Source organism: Lynx rufus, unplaced genomic scaffold, assembly GCF_022079265.1.
Source record: "Lynx rufus isolate CCGP_SWC_20201006 ecotype Redwood Valley unplaced genomic scaffold, mLynRuf1.p SCAF_2, whole genome shotgun sequence".
NCBI lineage: Eukaryota > Metazoa > Chordata > Mammalia > Carnivora > Felidae > Lynx > Lynx rufus.
The window spans coordinates 11,757,222-11,780,403 of NW_025814834.1; the positions used below are offsets into that span (position 1 = coordinate 11,757,222).

General features: G+C 48.4%; 2 protein-coding genes across 8 annotated transcripts in view; one reads left to right on the forward strand and one right to left on the reverse strand.

Moving 5' to 3' along the window:
• Positions 1-10,477, forward strand: part of COL4A4 (collagen type IV alpha 4 chain) — a 131,262-nt gene extending 120,785 nt beyond the window's left edge. The window contains exons 45-48 of the mRNA XM_047084175.1: positions 1,751-1,867; positions 3,385-3,573; positions 5,329-5,615; positions 6,044-10,477. Coding sequence (XP_046940131.1) covers positions 1,751-1,867; positions 3,385-3,573; positions 5,329-5,615; positions 6,044-6,307 — 857 coding nt within the window. The 3' untranslated portion in view covers positions 6,308-10,477. The remainder of the gene's footprint in view (positions 1-1,750; positions 1,868-3,384; positions 3,574-5,328; positions 5,616-6,043) is intronic.
• A 442-nt stretch (positions 10,478-10,919) lies between these two features.
• Positions 10,920-23,182, reverse strand: part of RHBDD1 (rhomboid domain containing 1) — a 140,036-nt gene continuing 127,773 nt past the window's right edge. For 5 of the 7 annotated variants that reach the window (XM_047084170.1, XM_047084169.1, XM_047084168.1 and 2 more), the window contains one exon: positions 17,476-18,585. In XM_047084170.1, the coding sequence (XP_046940126.1) occupies positions 18,491-18,585 (95 nt within the window). In that variant the 3' untranslated portion in view covers positions 17,476-18,490. Of the gene's footprint in view, positions 11,297-17,475; positions 18,586-23,182 lie in introns of those variants that run through there. The other 2 variants (XM_047084172.1, XR_006962799.1) reach the window with 2 other exon arrangements.

Here is a 23,182-nt window from a genome sequence, read left to right on the forward strand (position 1 = left end):
ACCATCAGGGCCCTGTGTTCCTTCCAAAGTAGCTGATGTTCTCTTTGAAGCGGGTGGAAAGGGATGTGCCAGCCAGCCAGCATGCAGCAGCCCCAGGCATAGAGAGGTTTCTGCCCCATTACTGGAAAGGAGAGGGCATCTCTCACCCAGATGGCGAGAGGGAGAGGGAGGGGCTTCCTTTTTCGCTTACGGAATGACGACCGCGTACAGCACGCAGTCCAGGAACCGTGTGACCAGCCAGGAGAATTTGTTTAATACCCGAGGAAGCAGAAAGTGAAATGCTAGCACCCCAGAGGCCAGGAATGCCGGGGGGGGGGGGGGTACCCACAGGAGCTCTGCCAGCATGGAGTGTGGGGGGAGGGGCTGGCTGGCTGCAGGGACAGAAGGAGGACGTTCGTACGGGACACTCTGAGGCAGGCAAGGTCAGAACAGAATTTCAAAGGCAGTGAGGTCCGGAAGGGTATGCGTCTCGGTGCTAAGAGGGGGGCCTGTGTGAGACAGGAAATTGAGTGGGACGGCCCCCTGTTCACCCCAGTACGGCAGTCCCCTGCTCTCAACCCTCAGGTGGCTTCCCCACTCCCTTGAAGAACAAGTCCTAGAGTGAAAAAAGAGCGAAAGCTGCTTAAGTGAGCCCTCTCTGACTTAACGGTTGGTTTTAGGCTAATGTGTGGCAGAGAGAGTGAGAAAGGGAGAGAGGGAGAGAAAAGCATAGGTAGAGACCGGAACCCTTGGGAGGGCTGGTGATTCAGGGAATTCAGGACAATGGCAATAAACTCCTCCACAGGCAAGGACCATATTTGCTACCCACGAAAGGAGATTGTGGCTCATGAATTGATGCCTTGGCCAAAAGTAACGGCTTAAAAGAACCCCTCAAGTATCAGTGTAAATGCAGCCACGTCCTCCAGGGGGCGCAGCTGAGCCCCACAGCTGGTCATGGGTGGGGGGCGGGGGGCGCGGACGGCTGTGCCTTGGCCCTCACTCAGCCTGCCTGTCTGAGTGAGGTTCCCCACTCCATATGATCAGCTGTGTCACCTTCCTGAGCCTCAGCCTCCCCACTGGGAGGCTGGCATATGAGATCTCACCTGGTCCTGTGGCTGGTGAGAAGAGCGAATTGGTTAACCCACGTCAAGGGTGGTATCTTGCACCTTGTAAACGCTCAATTATTATTTTAAATAACTGCTACTTTTATCTTGCTCCAAATTTAACTTGGCTCTCAGGTGAATCCTATTAAATTTTACTTATTCCTTTTTTTATATTAAATATAATTTATTGTCCAATTGGTTTCCATACCATACCCAGTGCTCATCCCAACAGGTGCCCTCCTCAGTGCCCTTCACCCACTTTCCCCTCCCCCCCCACCCTCCCATCAACCCTCAGTTCTCAGTATTTCCTCTCAGCTTTCTTAAAAAAATCGTTATTAAGGATGATATTTAATTATGAAAGTCATATATGTTCAGTGTAAAAAAAAAAGTCAAATATACAAGAATATGAAGACACACGAAGACCTCTCTCTCAACATCTCTCTGGTCTGGCTTCCAATCCCAGCTCTACTGGCTTATTATGTAAGTTGCTTGACCTTTGAGAGCCTCATTTACCCCGCTGCCAAGTGGAGGTAACACTTTCCACCTTCATGTATCTGAGAAGACAGAATGAGCTAATGCAGAACCGTCCAAATGGGGAGCCCGGGGCCAGCACCTGGCCACCAGGCGTCACACTGTTTTCACCACGGCCATCGTGAACTCTTGCGCAGGGTGCAAAGGAGAGTCGGGGCCGGATGGCAGGAGGGGCGAGGATGGCCTCCCAGGGTCTCCTGGGCCTCCCGGAAGCAAAGGGGACACGGGAGAAGCGGGCTGTCCCGGAGCACCAGGTAAACATTTTCAGCTTCTCTTCTTTCCTTTGACCCCGTAGACCTGAGGACTCTTGGCACAAGATCCGTGGCTTCTCACGCGGCTTTCCAAACTGCTCTTATTAAAAGCATTTGCCTTAGATGTGGACTCACCAGGTATTGGGCGAGGCAGAAGCAGCCAGAGCAGAACAAGGGTGTATCCCCCACTGAGGGTCTAACTGATCCTCAGCCATCGTAAAGATGAGGCAAGGCGCTATCCCCCGTTTGGCATCTTCCCGAACCGCTGTACGTGATCATAAAATAATACTCAGCTCTTCTAGCTGGTTGCTTTGCCAAGGCAAGCCTGGCATTGCATGTCAACACGACTGAGAGGCCGTGCTGCAGATGGGGGGGTTCTCACCCTCCACGACTGGCTGGATCACTTGGCCTCTGTTTTCTGAGTTCACTTCCTCTTACTGTACAAGTGTCGAAACGTTTATATAGACTATGAGGCTCTTAAGACAAAAAAATGGGGAGGAGGCGTTGAGTGAGGGGAGAGAGAAGACATTACAGAATAGCCATTTGAAATATAACGCGCCAGGCGATAGGTTGGGCACTGGGGACCCAAAGACTCCCAGGTAAGTCTCATCTTCGGGGAGGATCTACCAGGTCGGTAATGAGAAGGGGTGAAGGGGGCGGGTGAAATGGAGCCTGCAGTCAGCTTCAGCCAATTGCTGCAGGTGGGGGAGAGGGCTCAGCGGTGCCCACGCTGTGCTCTCCAAGTCCAAGGTCCCCGTCCGGACAGTCTTGACAGGTCAAATGCAACACGTGGGCAGGCCTAATTTGGTCCACAAGTCCTCTGGTTTCCAGGATGAATGAGGAGAGCCCGCCAGTCTTCCAGAAAGAGTTTTTTAAAAAATAAACAACGTTTAATTTCACCTTTGCTCTTGGCAATTAGAAGTAGCCATTGGCCTCCTTCAGTGGGCCGGCCCCTTAGAGATGCCAAAGGGGACAGACCCTGCTTCCCGTCTGCCAGCAAGAATGCCACCACCAGGCCTGCCTTCCTCCTCCCTCCCTCATAAAAGAAGGTCCAGGTTGTGCATGTGGGTTCCAACCCCTTGCCTTTCCTCCATATGCCAGAGCCATGAGAGGGTCCGGGAGGTGTAAGGAAGGCCAGCTTTGAGAATTACCTTTTCCGATGAGCAGGCTCCTAATTCAGTCTGAGAAGGTCACACATATCTAGTTCTAGGCTCCTAGTTCAGTCTGGGAGGTCACACGGGAGGGGAGACGCCACCCCATCTTTGTCTTCTCAGCATTTCACCTTTCCCTGTTTGTCATTTCTCTTGTTCAAGTAGAATGTAAGCTCTGGGAGGGCAGGGATTTTTGTCTGCTTGCTGTTTTTCTGCTAACTTGGTCCGGCCACCTGGAAGATGCTTGGGATAAATACTTGCTGACTGGGTCGTTTTGTATATATTGGGGTTGTGTCGGGCACCTTCCTGGGCATGGGCCACGGCAGGCTTCTGCCCTAAACTGCCTTCATTTTTTCTTTATTCCTCCAGGCCCTCCTGGGCCCATTGGGGATCCCGGGCCCAAAGGGTTTGGGCCTGGATACCTCAGTGGCTTCCTCCTGGTTCTCCACAGTCAGACAGATGGAGAACCCACCTGCCCAGCGGGCATGCCCAGGCTGTGGACGGGCTACAGTCTGTTGTACCTGGAAGGACAGGAGAAGGCTCACAACCAAGACCTGGGTATGTGTGTAGCACATGGTCACCCACGTCCATCGCTTAGGGGGACAACTTTTGGGGCAATTTTACAGATTCATCAACATCCTAAGTGATGGCTCATCTCCCGTGGGATTTTTTTCTTTTTAAACTACCATGCTGATTCTCAGCGGATTTTATTAAACGTGTGTGAGTCCTATGGGGGGGGGGGCAAAGAAGCTCTCTCCGGTGAGAGCTTATCATCTGGCTATTAACTCATTTTTTTAAAAATAATTCTTCCTAAGAATATTTTAGTGTAAGAGTAAGTTCAACTTGACTCATATGTAAAATGTGGTTTTTATTTCCAAAGGTAAGTTATTTAATCAGGACACGGTCAGTTGCTGTGTTTACCTGTGAGATGATGCATCGACAGCAGCTGGGTGCTTATATGATGTGGCATCAGCCGGTACCAGTCCCCCACCCGCCTCAAGTTGTTTTTTAAGTGATAGAACTTTATTTGGGGAGTCATCGCTTGGTGCTACTTGTCCATTTTCTTTTCTTTTTTTTTCTTTTTAAAATGTTTATGTATTTTTGAGAGAGAGACACAGAGTGCGAGTGGGGGAGGGGCAGAGAGCGAGGGCGACACAGAATCCGAAACAGGTTCCAGGCGCTGAACTGTCAGCACAGAGCCTGACGAGGGGCTCGAACCCACAAACCATGAGATCATGACCTGAGAAGTCGGACGCTTACCCGGGTGCCCCTGTCCATTTCCAATAGTAGATCTGTAAGCTACAGGAACTGCTTTCAAGCCAGGAGTTTAAGTACTTTCCCAGATCATGCTGGTTGAGTGATGGGTGCAGGAGCGATATAACAACAGGGACAGCTGCTGGAGAGGGGAGCCCTGTCACTGCCCCCCCCGGGCTATGACCCCTGCTGTCAGCAAGGGCAGGCAAGGAGAGCAGGCTTAGCAATGGCAGCTACTTCCAGATCATTCTCCATTGGGCTTAGCCATGGCCATTCCCATTAGAGGGCCTGGTGGGGGAGGGGGAGGAAGAAGTAATGGGTAATATCTTGGCCTGTTTACTTCTCTCCCGCTTGCCCTTCGGCCGTCAGCCTTCTTCCTGCCTGTTTTCTGTTCCACCAGCTTCCCCCCGACCCTGGTCTAGCCAGAGTCTACTCACAAAGCTCTTCAAAGCCCTGGGATAAAATCTGAGCTCCCTACAAGATAGACAAAGCCCACAGCCTCTGGTCTGACTTATCTCTGGACACCGGGAGACAGACAGACACCCAGACGTCCTCTTCCCCCCTCACCAACGGAATTCCTTTCAGTTCTTTGGGCTCCACGCTTTCTCACCCCCGGCCCTGTCCACTGCTGTATCTTCTCCTTTGAATACTCACCATCTTCAGACCTGGCCAAGTCCTTTTCATACTTCGGGTCCTAGCAGAAAGGCATTCTTCCAGTTGTCCTCGCCGCAAGTCCCTGCACTCTGTGCTTCTCACTCGTAGGGCTGGCCATGCTATATCTTCCTTGCCCAGTTGCTCAGCCATCAGCCCAGCCGGGGCATCTTTGTGGGGACAGAGATGTGGGGACCGCACCCCTCCAGCAGCTGGCCCATTGCTTGGCTCGTGAGTGACTGAGGAGTGAATGAGGGAGTGAGGGCTGGCCCCAGGACCAGGGAGGTGCCAGAAACCCACCACATCCGTGTAATAGAACACGCGTCAGCAAATGGCACACGCGGGAGAGGTCACGGGCACACCGGCCCGGCTGCTCACACACCACATTGCCTTGTCCTCCTTCCCAAGGTCTGCCGGGGTCTTGCCTTCCCATGTTTAGCACACTGCCCTTTGCCTACTGTAACATCCACCAAGTCTGCCACTACGCCCGGAGAAACGACCGATCGTACTGGCTGGCCAGCGCCGCGCCCCTGCCCATGATGCCGCTCTCGGAAGAAGAGATCCGCCCGTACATCAGCCGCTGTGCCGTGTGCGAGGCCCCGGCTCAGGTGGTGGCCCTGCACAGCCAGGACCAGTCCATCCCCCCGTGTCCACGGACCTGGAGGAGCCTCTGGATCGGGTACTCGTTCCTGATGGTGAGTCTCTCGCACGCCGTCCACCTTGCGGCACCCCTTGCCGGCCCCTTCCATCTGGACCGGGCAGTGGTTCCCTGGACTCTGTCGGGCAGACAGACAGCAACAGCACTTGTGGTCACGACGCCCGCCGCAAACCACAGCCGGTGGAGATGCGAGGTCATTCTTCATTTCTTATCGCCGAGTGTTTTATGATTTTGCTAGGGTTCGGTAGTTGGATTGGCTTCAGCCCTCCGAGGAGGGTGGATTCATTTTGTGTGCACGTCAACGCGTCCTCTACTTCTCCTTTCCCCAGTAGATCTTAGTGTGCTCTTCTTGGGACAATTTCGGGAAGAATGTAAAGTTAGGTCCAGGCCTCCGTGTGTGGCCGGCCGGGTCTGGGGTGGTCTGCACGCGTCCGAGCCCTAACTCTGTCTTTGTTGTCCTGGTAGCACACAGGGGCTGGGGACCAAGGAGGAGGGCAGGCCCTCATGTCCCCGGGCAGCTGCCTGGAAGATTTTCGAGCAGCGCCGTTCCTCGAGTGCCAAGGCCGCCAGGGAACTTGCCACTTTTTTGCAAACGAGTATAGCTTCTGGCTGACAACAGTGAGGCCTGACCTGCAGTTTTCCTCGGTGCCATCACCAGACACCTTCAAAGAAAGCCAGGCCCAGCGGCAGAGAATCAGCAGATGTCAGGTCTGCATGAAATACAGCTAGAGAACCCGTAACTCGCCACCGTGTCGCCAAGAGAAACTTCCTCGTGGGCCCGGGGGGGGGGGGGCCCAGGCTGTGCTAAGAGATGAATGGTGCTCATTTCAGACTCCAGCTTCAGCTGTTCCTTCTGTTTCGATGTGGTTATTCCCACTGTCCTGTCATTCTCTCCTCTGTTCGGGACAGATTAAGCAAACGCTACCCCTACGGACTTGTTCGGACCTACCAATCTAGATGAAACCCGGATATTCTTGTGTGTTTGCGGATGATGGAAGAGCTGGCTTTGTTTAAAATTATGCTAATTCACAGGAAGGCAAAGAGATGATAAAAACCAGATTACAAATGACATTACTGAAAACTTCATTCACTGGTTAATAGCACCTCCAACAATTGAAGTCAATTACTGTATAATACAGTGGGCTTCGGGATGGATTTTGTAGGAAAAAAATAAATAGGCCAACAAATGAGACTAGAAAGCAGAGATTTCCAACATTTCAAAATGATTTCCTCTGTAATCTGTTTTCCCATGTGCTTTAAATAATTGTAAAACCGTGACCCAAGGAGATGTTTAAAAAAAAAAAAAAATCCACACAGCCAGCGTTAACAGTTCGTTTCAAAGCAGAATGAATCATTACGCCAGGAAGGACCACAGTTGCTGTATTCCGGAGATGCTACATTAGCATAAACACATCACAGAGGAACATAAAACATGTTCTCCTCTGCATTTTTCAGAGAATGGAAATGCCTACTTCGGCAGCCCTTTTGAAAAGTAGCATTTATGGGAAAAAAATATATTCAATAAGGGACGAGGAGCCTAAAAGCTATTAATGAATATTAAGGCAGTGATTCACAAAAATGGACTCCCCATTGCCGTGAACTTCCAACAGAGGGCATTTTCCCCAGTCGGGGTCCGGCTTGTCTTTGGCGTGTGCGCACTAATGGGACCGAAGCCACATGGGGCTCACTCAGGCACACGCGGCTCACACAAAGCATCCTGCTGTCTCCCCAGGAGCACCTGCGGAGCCCGCGATGGACGCTTTTCCTCCCAAACATAATGGCATTTCACACGGGGAAGTGACAGAGCCCTCATTATGCACTTGGGAGAAAATGAAGGGCCGGGTTAATTAAACTTAGGTGAGAAGATTCATTGAAGTCACAGGTCGCCCCGCCAGGAAGACATGGAAAGAAACGAAAAGCAACCTACAATTGGCGTTTCACGTTCCTGTTGGTGTTTGCAGAAGCACCCTGTTTTTCCAGTTTTGAAAACATTCTTCTATCTTATGTCAGTATTATATACCAACGCAGCAGTTTGACATTTGACATTAATGCTTTCTGTAAAAGTTTAGCAGATATGTCCGTTTTTAACGAGTAGTTTTCTGAATAGCAAGGGATACATTTCCTATTCTGTAGGGATTCAGTGGTCCAATCGAAAAATCAAAAAGCTTGTGGGAAATAAATGATAGGAAATCTGCCTTCCTCATTTAAAAACATGTCATGTGAGAAAAGAAACTGAAGAAATTTCTCATGAGAAAGGGATGCTCATTTTCGTGCTTAGTTTCAACGCACTTAAAATAATTGAGAGAAGAAAAACTCAATTAAGATTTTGTTTAGAAGAGATGTTTTCCTTGCCAAACATTGATTAGCAATGAGCTCGTATATGTAGAACATATTTCAAATGAGTCTTGCCATGGGCTACTCCCAGGATGGCGATTTATTTTAATAGTTTCCGGTAGAAAGGAAAAAAAAAAGTTTTGTCCCATTTATTGATTGTTTTTAATCATGCTACGGCGTGTTCAATATTTTTTGAGCATCTGAAATTTAAGGCAATTTCAACCTTTTCAACCTCATTGATAATTACCCTTTCCCATTTCCAAAGTTTTATTATATGTCCCCAAACATCAGGGCTTCTAAAATTTCATCTTCTACTTTATGCATTTGGTCTGAAAACATTTTCTGGGAACAGATAAGGGTGTAAGAATGTAAGAAACGTACCTTGCTTGCTGAAGTATTTTAAACATGTTAGGATATTATCTTAATAAGCTGGCCAAGTAAATCTTTAAAAAACAGGCTGAATTCAGTGGGCAATTTACTTGCACTGTGAGCCTGGGATTGTGTTTGAGACTTATTCACAATATCGATATTGCAAGGGCCCCTTTCTAAATGCATCCCATTTCTGCCTTCCAATTTTGAAAAGTTATTTTAACTGGTCTAAAGGGCAAAACGATGGAAAAAATAACTCCTTGGATTAGAAGACTGTGCTTTTTTCACCTGGTTATATATCAGTGTACTTTGAAATATCCTTTCTCTGTGAAGGATGAACAAAGCTTTATGGTGGTCCTAATCCATGACTGGTGATTGTCCTTATGAACATTTCCTTCCCAGGAGCCTCCCTCCCCCACCTGGGTTGGAATGCATCTAGATGGTCCAATGGGAACGGCTCTGGGTCACGCAAGAGGAGGACGGGATGTTTCCTTCTGGGTTCTTATTCTCAGTGAATGGAGCCCCATCCACGCGGGTGTCCAGGGACCCAGGCCTCCATGCCATTGAGCGGTGGCTCATCCCTTCTCCACCCATATTGCCCAGACCTAAACTCAGTCACTACTTCCTGTGTGGATCGCTACCTTCCCCTCCAGCCTCAGGGCGCCTTAACACAGCCATTGTCCTCCACCCCTGCTTTTGATGGTAAACGTGTCGCAACTGATGCCACTGCTGTCAAATTCCAGTCCTTTCTCGAGATGCAGACTTGATTTTGTTGTTCTTTGGCTCAAAACTCATTCAATGACTCCGGTGCCTCTGAACTTCAAATGCCTTCCGATGGGGTGAAAGGCCTCAGGAGCGGCCCGCGGCTCACCTGGACCCCAATCACAGAGGCGTGTGCCTAGCTCTGTAACCTTGCTCCTGCTCTTTCTCCCAGTGGCATCCCCACGCAGGTGAGTTTACCTGGCACACAACTGCTTCCTTAAAGACTGAATTAGCTGGAGGGGAGGGGCGTGTGTGCATTTCCCCAGGGAGACTTGGGCTCCCTTCCGCTGCTCCCGGCACAACGAATGGGCCTGGCCACTCTCATATTCCCTCCTCGCCCCCGTAAGGTCTCCTCACTCTTCCTCCATGCTCCTGCTAAAGTGCAAGCCCCTCGAGGGCAGGACCGTGCTTCCCTCAACTTAGCCCAGTGCCTATACACAGCAGGGTACGCTACTGATCATTCTGTTTTCAGCGACAGTTCAGTATCATTTGGGGTTAGATCCACGCGCGTAGACTTCTCCTGGACAAAATGGTGACAAGCATAAGCCATGTCTTATTTCAGAAAATTTGAATTTGGCAGCATATCTGCACACCCACAATCTCCTCTTCACAGTTAGTGACAGAAAAGCCAACTGATAACCTTTGACCACTATCCCCTCCTGAAATACAGCTCACGTTTCCAAACTGAAATGGCAGGAATGGCAAGATTCGTGGGATTTGGCCGAGAGAAGGCTCTTCATTGAAATGCGACAAGACTTAACTCGTGCTGTAAACTGTATTCCCTCATCATACAAGACCTTCCTAGTACAAGATCACATCTATGAAGTTTGGGTACATGTTTTTGGTGCTTAGGAAAATAGTCAATGGAGTGGTCCACTAAAACTGGATTTTATCAGATTTTATTTTGAGCCTCTTATGGATTGTAATAGAGCAAACCATTCTGTGTGTTCTAGGAAATTACATCAGATTTGTGTTTCTGTCAGCTCACCGAATGACTCTGATTATTTTTACTTTTATTTGGGCTGGCTGCAAGAATAGGGGGAAAATGTGGACTTGGGAGTTGGTTTGAATCTGACTCTGTCACTTTGCCACTGTGTCACCCTGGGCGAGTTACACCTACTCTCTGTGCCCCATTTTCCTCATTTATAAAATGGGACATAACACCTATTCTTGCATTGGAAATGAAGTTCGAATATATGTCTAGTGCATAGCAATCATTGTGCATTTATTCTGGTCACATCTACTTAACACAATTTAATACAAAAAAACCACAACATTTCTTGGTTTTTTTTTCCATAGAATTATATTATGATTTTTACAGGGTACATTAATTACTGATTAGAATTACTTGTATCTGACCAATTCTTTGTGTCTTTGGGAATGTTATTTTATTTCAGTTCTCAAAGTTACTGTCCCCCCACCCCCACCCCACACAGACACACTCAAAACCACAATTTCCTACAGGGACATTATCAGGAAGTTCTGCAGGGAACAAAACAATTGACATTAAAAATCAGTACTCTGCAATTGTCACTGTTATTATCTGCCAAAGACTCTGCATAATGCGTTTTAAACCACGAAGGCTGGCTGCCACATCCACGTGAAATGCTTGAATTTTATGGTGCTTAAATATTTAATGATTCATAGGACAAAATGTGAGATGTGTCCAATAAATTGCATCCCTTTCTCTAACCTACGGTTGTAAAGTTAAAGACTTGCAACACGGAACATTTGCAAGGTGCCTGGTCTGCTACTGACTCCTGAACCTGTGTTGTATTACCAGTCATAATATTGTGCATTATATATAAAATTCTGTGATGACCTCCAAACACAGCTGTGTCTTATCCGGGTGAATTTATTCTCTTTCAAGTCAAAGTAAGTTGGGTTTTTTGTTTTTTTTGTTTGTTTGTTTTGTTTTGATGCACCTCGCTGCTACTGTGACCCGCTTTGGAGCTAGCTTAGTGCGGAGAACGGGTTGCATGGTCGAGGTGCGGACTGTAGGTGGGAAGAACATGGGCAGAGTGTGGAAGGTGCCCCCTTTGAGGGAAAGGGTGGGATTCTGAGGCTCGGGGAAGCGCTGCCTGCATCCGGTGATGGGGTAGGTGATGGAGTTGGATGGAGCCGGGCCAGGAGTTGCGGGGGCAGTAGGCGTGGGGCTCAGACCTGTCGGGCCTCGGTTGTCCTATTAGTTGAAGGAGAGTGAGACCGCCTGCTTCACGGTGTTGTCCTGAGGCTTAAAAATTAGAGATGCAACTACCAAGAGGTAAAAAAAAAAAAAAAAAAAAAATGGTACTGTTACTGATAAACCGTAGTAACTGGAAGTTAGGGGTTAGGCATCGATAGTCAATAACTTTCCGTGGGGTTCCTCCTTTCCAGTAGGAGTATTTGGCCCAACCTCTCACCCAATAGAGAAATAACAATATTTAGCATTTCTGGAGCACTTACTAAGTGACAGGAACTGTATTCACCCTGTTAGATGCGTTCCCGCTCAGCCTCTGAACTATCCTATTTTACAGATGAGACTGAAGTTTGGGGAGAGTAACTTGCTCAGTGTCCTGGTCAGCACCCAGTGGAACTTGGACCCTGGTCTGTCACTAAAGATTGTGCTCTTACCTGTTACACCATCATCCCCATTTGTGGGTTGACTAGATAATAGAGGGTCCCATATAGATGTCACCCTGAGGCCCGGAACTGCTATCACTGCAAAGCCACAGGCCACGCGTCCTCAGACAGCCCGCCCAGCTCGATTTGGAGACTGTCTTAAACTGTTCTCGGGGAGATGAGGGCAGGAACCCATGAGGACAGAGTGGGGGGGCGGGGAGCCCAGAGAGCAAACATCTCAGGGTCAACTGAAGATCAGCTAGGTCTCTGGAGCGCCTTGATGTCGGCTCAAGGTCAGCCATTCAGGAGAAGCGCTCTGAGTCGGACAAGGAAGTATCAGGACGCCCTTACCCGGAGGCTCGGTCACCGAGGCACTGGCCAACCTCGCTGTTGTTATTGTCCCGTTTGCCAGCAAAGGCACTTCCTGTCACAGGTCAATGTGGCGAGCGGCCCGCATCTCCAATGGTAAAATACCTAGTGCTTATCATTGTATAAACGTACAATTTTATACGACATTCTCAACCGGTAACCATTTCCATCTATTTGGGAAAAAGTAAGAACATTTTAAAACGAGGAGTGAGGGGCGCCTGGGTGGCGCAGTCAGTTAAGCGTCCGACTTCAGCCAGGTCACGATCTCGCGGTCCGTGAGTTCGAGCCCCGCGTCGGGCTCTGGGCTGACGGCTCAGAGCCTGGAGCCTGTTTCCGATTCTGTGTCTCCCTCTCTCTCTGCCCCTCCCCCGTTCATGCTCTCTCTCTCTCTCTGCCCCAAAAATAAATAAACGTTGAAAAAAAGAAAACGGGGGGGCCTGGTTCCCTGGCAGGACGGTTGTCAGAATCCCGGCGGATAACCGATGATCATCTTAAATGCATTTGTGCCCACTGGAATCTGAGCAGGATTCCGGCGCCTATAAACTACTTGAGGCCAGTTTTATTTTTTTCCCTCTTCCACCTCCATATTCTTCTTTATGTTTCCCTAGTGGCAGGAGCCATTAAGATCCAGTGTCTTAGCAAATTTCAGTATACAACACAGTGTTACTAACTCGAGTCACCGTGAGCTATGTTAGGTGCCCAGAATTATTCGTCTTATAACTGGAAGCTGGTACCCTTTGGCCAACATCTCCCCATCCTCCCCACCCCCTGGTAACCACCGTTCTACTGTTTCTGTGTTGGATTATTAGTATTGTTATTGTTATTTTTAGGACTCCACACGGAAATGAGACCTTACGGTATTTGTCCTTATTCCACTTAGCAGAATGTCTTCAAGGTCCACCCACGCGGTCACAAATGGCAAGATTTCCTCCTCCCTCGTGGCTGAATAGTATCTCATTGTATATACGTATATATGTCCCATCTTATTTGTCCATTCGTGCACACTCGGGACCTGTTACAATGCAGATTATGATTCATTTTGTCTGGGGGCAGGAGTCAGAATTTCTAGCAACTCCTGGCTGCTGCTGGCCCTGCTGGCCCAGGGCCCACACTCTTTGAGTAGCAGGAAAGTTGGCCTTGGCTGCTGTCCTTTCATGAGATCCTGAAGACCCTGTTCAATGGTTTTCATGCTTATCTGCTGCTAAGGATGTGCAGGGTATTTTCTTTTTTTTTTTTTTAATTTTTTTTTTAATTTTTTTTTTTAACGTTTATTTATTTTTGGGACAGAGAGAGACACAGCATGAACAGGGGAGGGGCAGAGAGAGAGGGAGACACAGAATCGGAAACAGGCTCCAGGCTCTGAGCCATCAGCCCAGAGCCCGACGTGGGGCTCGAACTCACGGACCGCGAGATCGTGACCTGGCTGAAGTCGGACGCTTAACCGACTGCGCCACCCAGGCGCCCCTGTGCAGGGTATTTTCAACTGTTGGCGGAGGGACCTTATAAAGAGACAACATCACAAGGCTAAAATGAGTTAACTTTGGAGGACCTCAAACAAAAGCCCAGAATCTACGAAGTCACATGCTTTTCTTTGACTTGTTCTTGTTTTTAACACTTCCCTCCAGACACTACGCACGGTATTTAAAAGGAAATAAAGTGAGAGATACAACTTCCTGGCAGGAAGCCTGGCTGGTGGGTGAGCAGCTGGTGTCAATGCTTAGAAAAGGGACCCGCATCGGCTTCTGTTTACAGAGAGCCACGTGGCAGAGTGCTGCTTCTCAGGTTTTGCTCGTGTGGGCCCCAGATTCCAAGAGTCTCTTTAAGCCACACGATACCATTAATTTTTATCACCTCATTCTCTTCCCAAGCATCAACATGTATCGCCACCAAATTCAATGACTTCTACTAGCATTGTTTCAGTTTCCCTTGATAAAACGTAAATCCTATGTTCAAATCTGCCAGCTCGTTTCTGTCGTCCGAACAAGACGCCAAGATGACTCCCCCCTGCCCCAGAAGGGGGGAGAAAAGGTTCGCACGGACACATCAGAAGCATTCCTGCAAGAGTACAACGGCCAGATCTGGTGGTCTACACGGGCAGCCCTCAGTGATATCTTTTGGACATACTGGGATCTCGAATTTTGTGCAGTGACAAAGTGTGTGTCTTCAGACTGATGCACGAGGGTGGCGATCCCTCCCCACTTCTGATCAGTACGCATGCTATCTTTTGAAGCTTGGGAAAGGTCTGAAATTCTTCCCATGGGCAAATCCTTTCCTTCGCGTTATTCCTCCCTTGATGTGATTCAAGAAACCACAACAATATCAGTTAGCAACACCCCCATCTTTTTTTTATGTGCTGCCGGTGACAGTATAAGTGAGCTTCTGTTTCAAAACACAGGCATTTATTGGTTCGGATGCTGCAGACGTTGTCGGAGGTACCGTGAGGAGATACACAGAAACAGTCATGGTCCCTGCCTCATGAAGTTTACAATCTAGAAGAGAAGAGACCTTTTTTTTTTTTTTAATTCTTTTTTTTTTAATCTTTATTTATTTTTGAGAGAGAGACAGCGCGTGAGCAGGGGAGGGGCAGAGAGAGAGGGAGACACAGAATCCGAAGCAGGCTCCAGGCTCTGAGCTGTCAGCACAGAGCCTGACGCGGGGCTCGAACTCACAAACCGTGAGATCATGACCTGAGCTGAAGTCGGATGCTCAACCGACTGAGCCACCCAGGCGCCCCAAGAGAAAAGACATTCTTTCACTGCAGGATACCTTGAAATTCCAAGAGGACTGTGAACAACGGCCAACAAGAGCAGATCATTCTGGGCTATGGTATCTGGGGGCCGGACAGGGAGGGTCTGGATGGGCTGAGAGAGAGGAAAAGACTGTCCCACGTAAAAGCACATCACAGTGAAGTCACAGGGCAAGCTCACGCCTCAGACAGGGAGACCCGTGAGTGGACGTGCAGTCTCTGGTATGCATAACTGGGGGTGAGGTCGAAAGGCTGGCTGGAGCCCCACGGTCAAGGCTGAGGAGTCTGACCTTCATGCTCTGGCAACAGAGAGACAATAAAGGGTACTGAGATGCTGACTGGCCATCACAAGAGTCCGTATTGGAAGATTAAGTGGCAGAGCCACGTAGAGCTGAGTGAAGAGGGATTTTAAGTCTCAAGAAGAGCAATGAATTGAGAGATTTTAAGGTCCTCTAAGCAGAGTCTGTGATTCTAAAATGCAAGACTGGGAGCAAAAAAAAAAAAAAATCAGGAAATGATTGCGATACCCCATGGGAAGGGAAAGGAAGAGCTGTATACATAAGGATTTATAAAAATGACGAATCGAACACAACTCTATTGAATACTGAACCTCTCAAGAGAAACGGAAGACTGGGAACAAGGAGGCCCGCACTGCCACACCCTGCCTTACAGTCCATTTGGGTGGCGGGTCTCATCCACTCCCCCGTGGCCGAACAAGTGTCGGATAGAGAGACTGACCCTGGTCCTACCAAGCCCCGCCATTCACCGCTGACCCGTGCGTGCCGCGGCAACAGACAGCCTCACAGGATGGAGGAAGCCACACCCAGCACGTACGACTTTGAGATCACGGGCAATGACTGCGCTCAGGGTCATTACAAGGAAGCAACTCTAGCCGTTCCCTCATCTTCGGAAGCACAGAGAGATTCTGAATTGAGAGGTCTCCTAGGTTGACTGACCACACCCAGAGTACGGCAGCCGGATGCTTACTAGACAATCAGGAAATCACGATGGGCTAACCTACAAACCAAAATGTAAAAACAGCCCTAAATGCTTATCCTCGATGGGAGAGAATTTGTCTCATACAGTTGCTCTTGTTTATCCTTCTCAACCTAATTCCAGTGTGTTGACATCATTCTGGGGGTTCTTTATTGCAGGAAAATAAACCCAAGATGGACCCTGAAAATAATAAGCACTGGTCCCAGGCCAGTCTGTTAACAACAAAGTAATTATCCTAATTGCCAGAACATCTTCGTTGTTTATAACTAAAATGGCCTGTCCCACATCTCTAGAGTTGAATGCTGTTCCACTCCACAAATAAAGAAGGTGTGCATGTTCTGTTACTTCCACCATACAAAATCCAATTCTGGTGTCTTTGTATCTATTTGTATACAAATAAAATAAGGAACCACTATACCGGACTCAACAGCAACTAAGAAAAACACTTCTATCTACAGTGGCTGGACTTTCAATGTAATAGAAAGAACACTTTGGTGGGAAAACATTTCACGAGTGCCTCCCAGGAGCCAGGACCCGCCTCTGGGTGGTGGCAGGGGCGAGAAGGACAGTGCACACCCAGTCCCAGAGCCCTTCACAATCCACGCTCCCTGCGTAGAAGGCATGTTTTTGTGTAGTTGTGCACAAATAATAACAGGGCAAGACATCAGTGCTATCACAGAATTGCCTTTACAATGTGCTGTGAGAAGACAGTCTGTAAGAATGAGGTTATTTCTAATAAGGAGAACGGGAGTCAAATCCGTAGAGTTTGGGAGCAAGGGAAATGACATTTGAACATTGGACATGTTTACGGCTATCAGACTCACGGATACAATTCATATAGTAAACAAGCTGTATGTAGCTGCATGTTGATTATAAGTTAACCTGTGGAGCCCAGGTATCATCGTGCAGGTCACAGTGCTCCCAAGACTCAAGGGGTTTCTTAGCTCATTTGTATGCGAGGTTGGTGCCTCTCACAGATCAATTCAGATTGGAAACTGGATACAAGACTGCATAGTTGGCATGCTCCAACTTTGTCAAACGTGTACAAAGAAAAATTGAGAAAGTAATATCCCAAAAATGTTAACTTTGTGTACCTAGAAGTAGTGAAAATATTAAAAATGTTAAAATTGTACATGTATTTATATTTGCTTCTGTTGTGAATTTTCTCAATGGAGACATAGTCCTTATTAAATCTATTTTCCTGATTATATATTTCTGGTTTTATTATATAAATCAGTTTTATTGATTGCAAAAGTAATATACATACAGACAAATACACACTTTTTTTTTTATTTGAGAGAGAGAGCAGAGAGAGAAGGGGGGAGAGAGAATCCCAAGCAGGCTCTGTGCTCAGCACAGAGCCTGATGTGGGATGTGATCTCATAACTATGAGATCAGGACCTGAGCCGAAATCAAGAGTCAGACACTTAACCGACTGAGCCACCCAGACGCCCCAAATACACACATTCTTTAAACACTGCGATATAAAATTGTAAAAAACCAGAAAGCAAAAATTCTACGTGCTCTGCCCCCAGAGATAACCTCTGTTAACATATGGGTATATTGCCTTCAGATGTTTGCTTTATGCATATATAAGGCACATATATTACTTTCATGATCATAAAACTATATATAAATGCTAGAAATATCAATGAAAATAGGAAGATCCTTTTCTGCTTCAACTCTCTTTAAAGATAAATACCTCAGTGACAATAAGACATCAGTGATATCGGACTTTGTCTTTTTATTCATGAAACACAGGCACCAGGAAATAGTCTTAAGTGACATGGATGGCCCGTGGGCTCTAACACTGAGGGCTTCTAGGTGGGTCCTGGGCACCTGGGCAGGACAAGCGGCTGTTACAGTGGCCATTTAAAAGGCACTTTTATGGGGGAAAAAATACTTCCTCAAAAGGGCCTTCTCAGCGACCAGCCCACCAAATGACTGCTTTACTCTGCTGGTAGCACCTGCTGCTGCTTGGCTGGCTGTTAGCTAACCCAAGTGACATCTCTGGGAACCTATCCTCTCGCTGGAGAGGCCGCTGTGCGCCCCCAACGTCAGTGCCACCTGATGTCTAACGGAGTGTGTAGGCGGCGTCCCCGAGGTCTGACCCAGGCCTTTTCAGCCCGACGTTCTCTAAAGACAGAGCAATGGAAGAACAAGTCCAGTACGCTGTCAACGCCACCCGCACGTGGGCGCCCGAGAGGCCGAGGTGCTCGGGCAAGGGCGAGCGGACAACACGCTCTTACGGCAGCCACGTCGTGTTTCCCGGAAAGTCATCGCAGCCACGTGTCAGGAGGCCGAGGCATGGCTTCTCTCTTCTCGCCAAGCCCTGCACTGGGCACGCCGGACAGAAGGGGGGGCCTGACCTTCCAGGCTGGTGAAAGTCACAGTCTTCAAAACCAGAACGAGGCAGAGGCACCGCCGGGCTGGCCGCACCAGGAGGGAGTGTGGAAAGCGGTCCCGGCCTGGAGGAACGGACCTTCCGCCTGTGACACAGGAGGAGGCCGGGAGAAGGGCCCAGAGAGCCGTGGGCTGCTTCCAGAAGTCTGGTTTCAAGACAAGTCAATCTGCTGGTGGATGGAGACCCACAGGGGCCACGGGGTGACGAGCCGAGGCAGATGTGAGATAAAGCTGTACTGTGCTTTTGGTTCAAGTAGGGGCTTGGGAAACGATGAGCCACATGGGCAATGATCACACGACTGGACCACTTTTGCCCAGGATGCCCTGCCCCCTCAGTGGCTGTCAAATCTGTGAAGCCGCTTCCTCCTCATTTCTTCCTCTGGTGAGAGACGGAACCCGTAGGGCAGGGGACCCGGGGGGCTGTTTCCTGTAGTGAGAAAACACAAGGGAGACTCAAACACTGCCCATCCATTGTTCTGACATTTACAGGGTATTGCTTCCTAGGCTTTCAAGGGGGAGAGAAGACAGATGGCTGGGGTGTCATCTTTGTTTCAGCACGAAGCAGAAATGTAACAAACATATTTCAACTTCAGCTGTCAATACTAAGTTTCAGCATCAAGTAAATGTTTTTAGTGCGGTCCAGTCTAGGAGTGTAATCCAGGCCTTTTGAAGATTCCTGACAAATCTCCCCATTTTTATTTTTTCTTCCATCACGCTTCATAATTTGCATCATCTAGCTTCTACAATGTCTCAAGGGCTTTATATTTTATTTTATTTTATTTTATTTTTTCTCATTTCATTTCATTTCATTGTATTTTATTTTATTTTATTTTTTCTGTCCAGAGGTAATTTGTCACTGTGTCTAACTTCCCCACCAAGTATGCTGATTAGTTTCTCTTCAGCAACCTTTGGGTACCCCCCTCTCCCTGCCTCTGCCCGGCTGCCTCCTGCAGCACCCTGCCATCTGCACCCCAGCCAGTGAGAATCAAGTCTGCGTGAAACACACAAACGCCACTGAGCATCCAAGGCCACACAGCAAGGGCCCGATTGCCATGCTGACCAATTATCTGGGAGAGCAGACAAAAATGCAGGCTTAACATCTGAAAATCAAATGGAAGACCATGGAAATCATCACTGCAAAAGGCTTTCTGCTCATTCTCTAAGACTGGCACCTTTTCCAAGGTGTTTCCAGGTGATATACATGGGTATGACCATTGTGGAGCTCAAGATGAAAAAGAGTTGGAGAAAGCAGTGAGAAATTAACCTGTTCGCAAAGACAAATACCGTATGATGTCACTTACACGTGGAATCTGAAAAACTAAACTCCTAACCAGACAGTAAATGGTGGTTACCAAGGGCTGGGGGTGGAAGAAGTGAGGGTATGAACTTGTAGCGAGTAAATAAATCCTGGAGATCTCATGTACAGCACTGTGCCTGCAGTCAATATCACTGTATTGGAAACTTCCAAGTTGCTAAGAGGCTACATCAACTGTTCTCAACACAAAGAAGAACTGGTAAATATTGACACGATAAAAATGTTGGCTGATGCTACTGTTGTAATCATATTGCAATATATAAGTGTATTAAATCGACATGTTTTACACCTTAAGTTTGTCAAAAATATTTTTTAATGTTTATCTTTGAGGGAGAGAGAGTGCGAGCAGGGGAGGGGGCAGAGAGAGAGGGAGACACAGAATCCCATGCAGGCTCCAGGCTCTGAGCTGTCAGCACACAGCCCGACGTGGGGCTCAAACTCACGAACCACGAGATCATGACCTGAGCCGAAGTTGGACGCTCAACTGACTGAGTCACCCAGGTGCCCCTGCACACCTTAAATTTACACAATGCTGTACGTCAATAATATCTCAAAAAAGTCAGTCTCCTCACTCCACAACAGGAATTTCAGCTGTCAGATGATGAGAAATTTTGAAACGGCAGTCAAAAGGTAACTTTTTTTTTTTTTTTTCATTTTGTTGCTTCCCTAACACTTAGGCTTATCTGGTTCTCCTTTCCTTTTGAGACCATGGGAGAATTACCCCTCCTGGACACCCTGTGGCCATTCCTGACTAGAAAACCTAAACGTCAACTGGGCAGGCCTAGCTTCATACTCACTCCTGCTGGCCAAGCTCTACTCGAAGGCTTTTTGGTTCAGAGCAATATATGCCAATTTATCAACCTTCATTAAGGGATGGCATTCAAACACAGTACAGGCTCATAAGACTTCCACCATAAAGAGTTCATGAAGTCTAGGGGAGCCTGGGTGGCTCAGTTGGTTAAGCATCTGTGACTTGGGTCATAATCTCGTGGTTCATGGGTTCGAGCCCCACATCGGGCTCTGTGCTGACCGTTCAGAGTCTGGAGCCTGTTTTGGATTCTGCGTCTCCCTCCCTGCCCCTCGCCTGCTTGCACTCTCTCTCTCTCTCTCTCTCTCTCTCTCTCTCTCTCAAAAATAAGCAAACATTTAAAAAGTTATTTAAACAAAAAAGATGAAAAGTTTAACTGGATACGATTTTTGCCATATATGTATTTGAAAAGGAATTTTGTCTTTGTTTCCAAGTGGCAAATGCCTGACATTACAGAGAAACTCATGAATCCAATTACCACTAGTTTATCGCCTGAAACTGTTTCATGAGAGGAGATCCAAATCCTGCTTTCCCTTCAACAATTGTTTGCAACAATAAGGCACTTGGGAGTGAAGGCCAGTAGTGACACCCCTACCAGCGCGGCAGGGAGGCAGCGGCAGAGCTGTGGGCGGGGTCAGGGGCAAGTTCAACGTGGCAGGTGGAGCCTGGGCCACCGGGCATGAGCCCGTGGAAGCGGCAGGAGTGCTTGGCCTCCCAAAGGGAATCATGGTGTCCACAGCAGAAAGGTGGAGAGCTGAGGCTTCCATGGAGGGAGACGCAGGGAGGGGCTCAGAGCTGTAGGCCGTGGGGGCTCCTGGGGCCCGAGCTCGCAAAACGAGCAGCTCGCACACGTGCACTTGGGACCTGCTCGAGGGGCAGTCGGAGAGGGCGGGGCCGAGCCAGCGGAAGTGCCGCGTAAGCAAGCAGAGAACTCCCATCAGGGGAACAAGGATCACTCTTCTGCTCCTAGAGCTTTTCTAAGGTGCCCTATTTCAGTCAGCTTTCACTCCCAGTTTCAGGACCCCAAGTTTACAGATGAGGAAACTGGCTCACAGAGTGTTGGGGACACACACGAGGTCACGTCTACCCACTTTCCCACTACCCCTGTACCGGCTGTCACCTCTGACGTCATCCCGGTGAGCTCCTGCCCAAACCCACGTGGACGTGGGAGCTCCTCCCATTTGGAAATAGAAAAGGAAGGTCCAGCCTTGGGCCCTCAACTCTACACCTCGGCTGTCACCACAGATGTGACTACAAGGCTCCCACAGGGGCCCCTGAAATTCCTAGCTTTCCAGGACCACCAGAGGGCCCTGACTGTAACAGTAAAACCCGGTTTGTAATCAGGCCCGATTTTATGGGTATTTAAAGCCTGTGCTTTGGGCCAGCAAGGCCTCTGCTATCCATTCAAGTCTCAGCTAAGCTTCGTCTTCCACCCCCCGCTTTTCATTTACTCTTAAAACTGTGTCTGTGTTTCTAGAGTTTCCACTTATGTCATATGGTCTTTTACTTCTCTCCACAGCCTCCACGGGGCTCTACAAGGCATTTCTCAAAGGGTCTTAGAAATGTTTACAATATGTACTTACATTTTTTTTTTAAAATTTTTTTTTCAACGTTTTTTTTTTTTTTTTAAATTTTTTTTTTTCAACATTTATTTATTTTTGGGACAGAGAGAGACAGAGCATGAACGGGGGAGGGGCAGAGAGAGAGGGAGACACAGAATCGGAAACAGGCTCCAGGCTCTGAGCCATCAGCCCAGAGCCCGACGCGGGGCTCGAACTCGCGGACCGCGAGATCGTGACCTGGCTGAAGTCGGACGCTTAACCGACTGCGCCACCCAGGTGCCCCGTACTTACATTTTTTAAGTGTATTTATTTATTTTGAGAGAGACAGAGGGAGAGGAAGGGGCGGAGAGAGAGGGATAAAGAGAGAGAGAGAGGGAGAGAGAGAGAGAGAGAAACCCAAGCGGGCTCTGCACTGATGCAGGGCTCGAACCCACAAACTGCGAGATCACGACCTGAGCCGAAACCAAGAGTCAGATGCTCAACCAACTGAGCCAGCCAGGTGCCCCTGTAACATTTGTTAAGCGCTTGGCAAAGGTGTGGACGGGCCTCAGCTGGGTGGTGGGAGAAGGTACAGCCCCCATCCCCGGGGACGTGATGGGAAAGGTGTTCGTAGGATGTCATCAGACGCTTCCAGCCCTGCCTGGAACCGGAGGGGACACCCCAGGCCAGTCTCCATTTTGCAGGTTCTAGTAGGCTCCTTTGTGAGGGGAGGCTGCTCAAACAGGTGATGGCTGGGTCCCTTCCAAGACTGTGAGGTCTGACCACCAGGAACGAAATCCCGACTCCTCCACTCATAGCTACACATCCCTGAGCAAGCTGGTTATCTTCACTAGGCCTTAGCTCCCCTATCCATAAAATAGGAATAAAGAGGGATTCCTTTGCTGGGCTGTTGAGAGGCAAGAAAAGAAATGCTACAAATAAAATGCTTAGCTGAGCCCCAGGCACGCAGGCAGTGCCGGATGAGTGCTGGTTGTTATAATTTTTCATCTCTACCACCATCATGAGTCACGTGTCACATGTCTACTTGTTAGTATCGTTAAGTAACTTGGTGGAAGACACAAAATAAAATGACTTCTTAAAAGACAGTGCCCAATTCTATTGGAGGCCCGTTTGGCAGCATTTTGTATAAAATGTGGAGTTGCTGCTTACTAAATATTTGCCTTCTAAGAAACAGATACAAAAAGGAAAAAGGTAATTAACAACCTCCAGTTAACAGCATCTTTTGTAACAACAGAGGAGACTTTTCAGTCCCTGGGAAAGCTGGCGGGCCCAGCCAAGACCTCCTTTTTTCTGCCGGGTTAAATCACGCACTGAACATTTACAGGCCTGGGTGAGACAG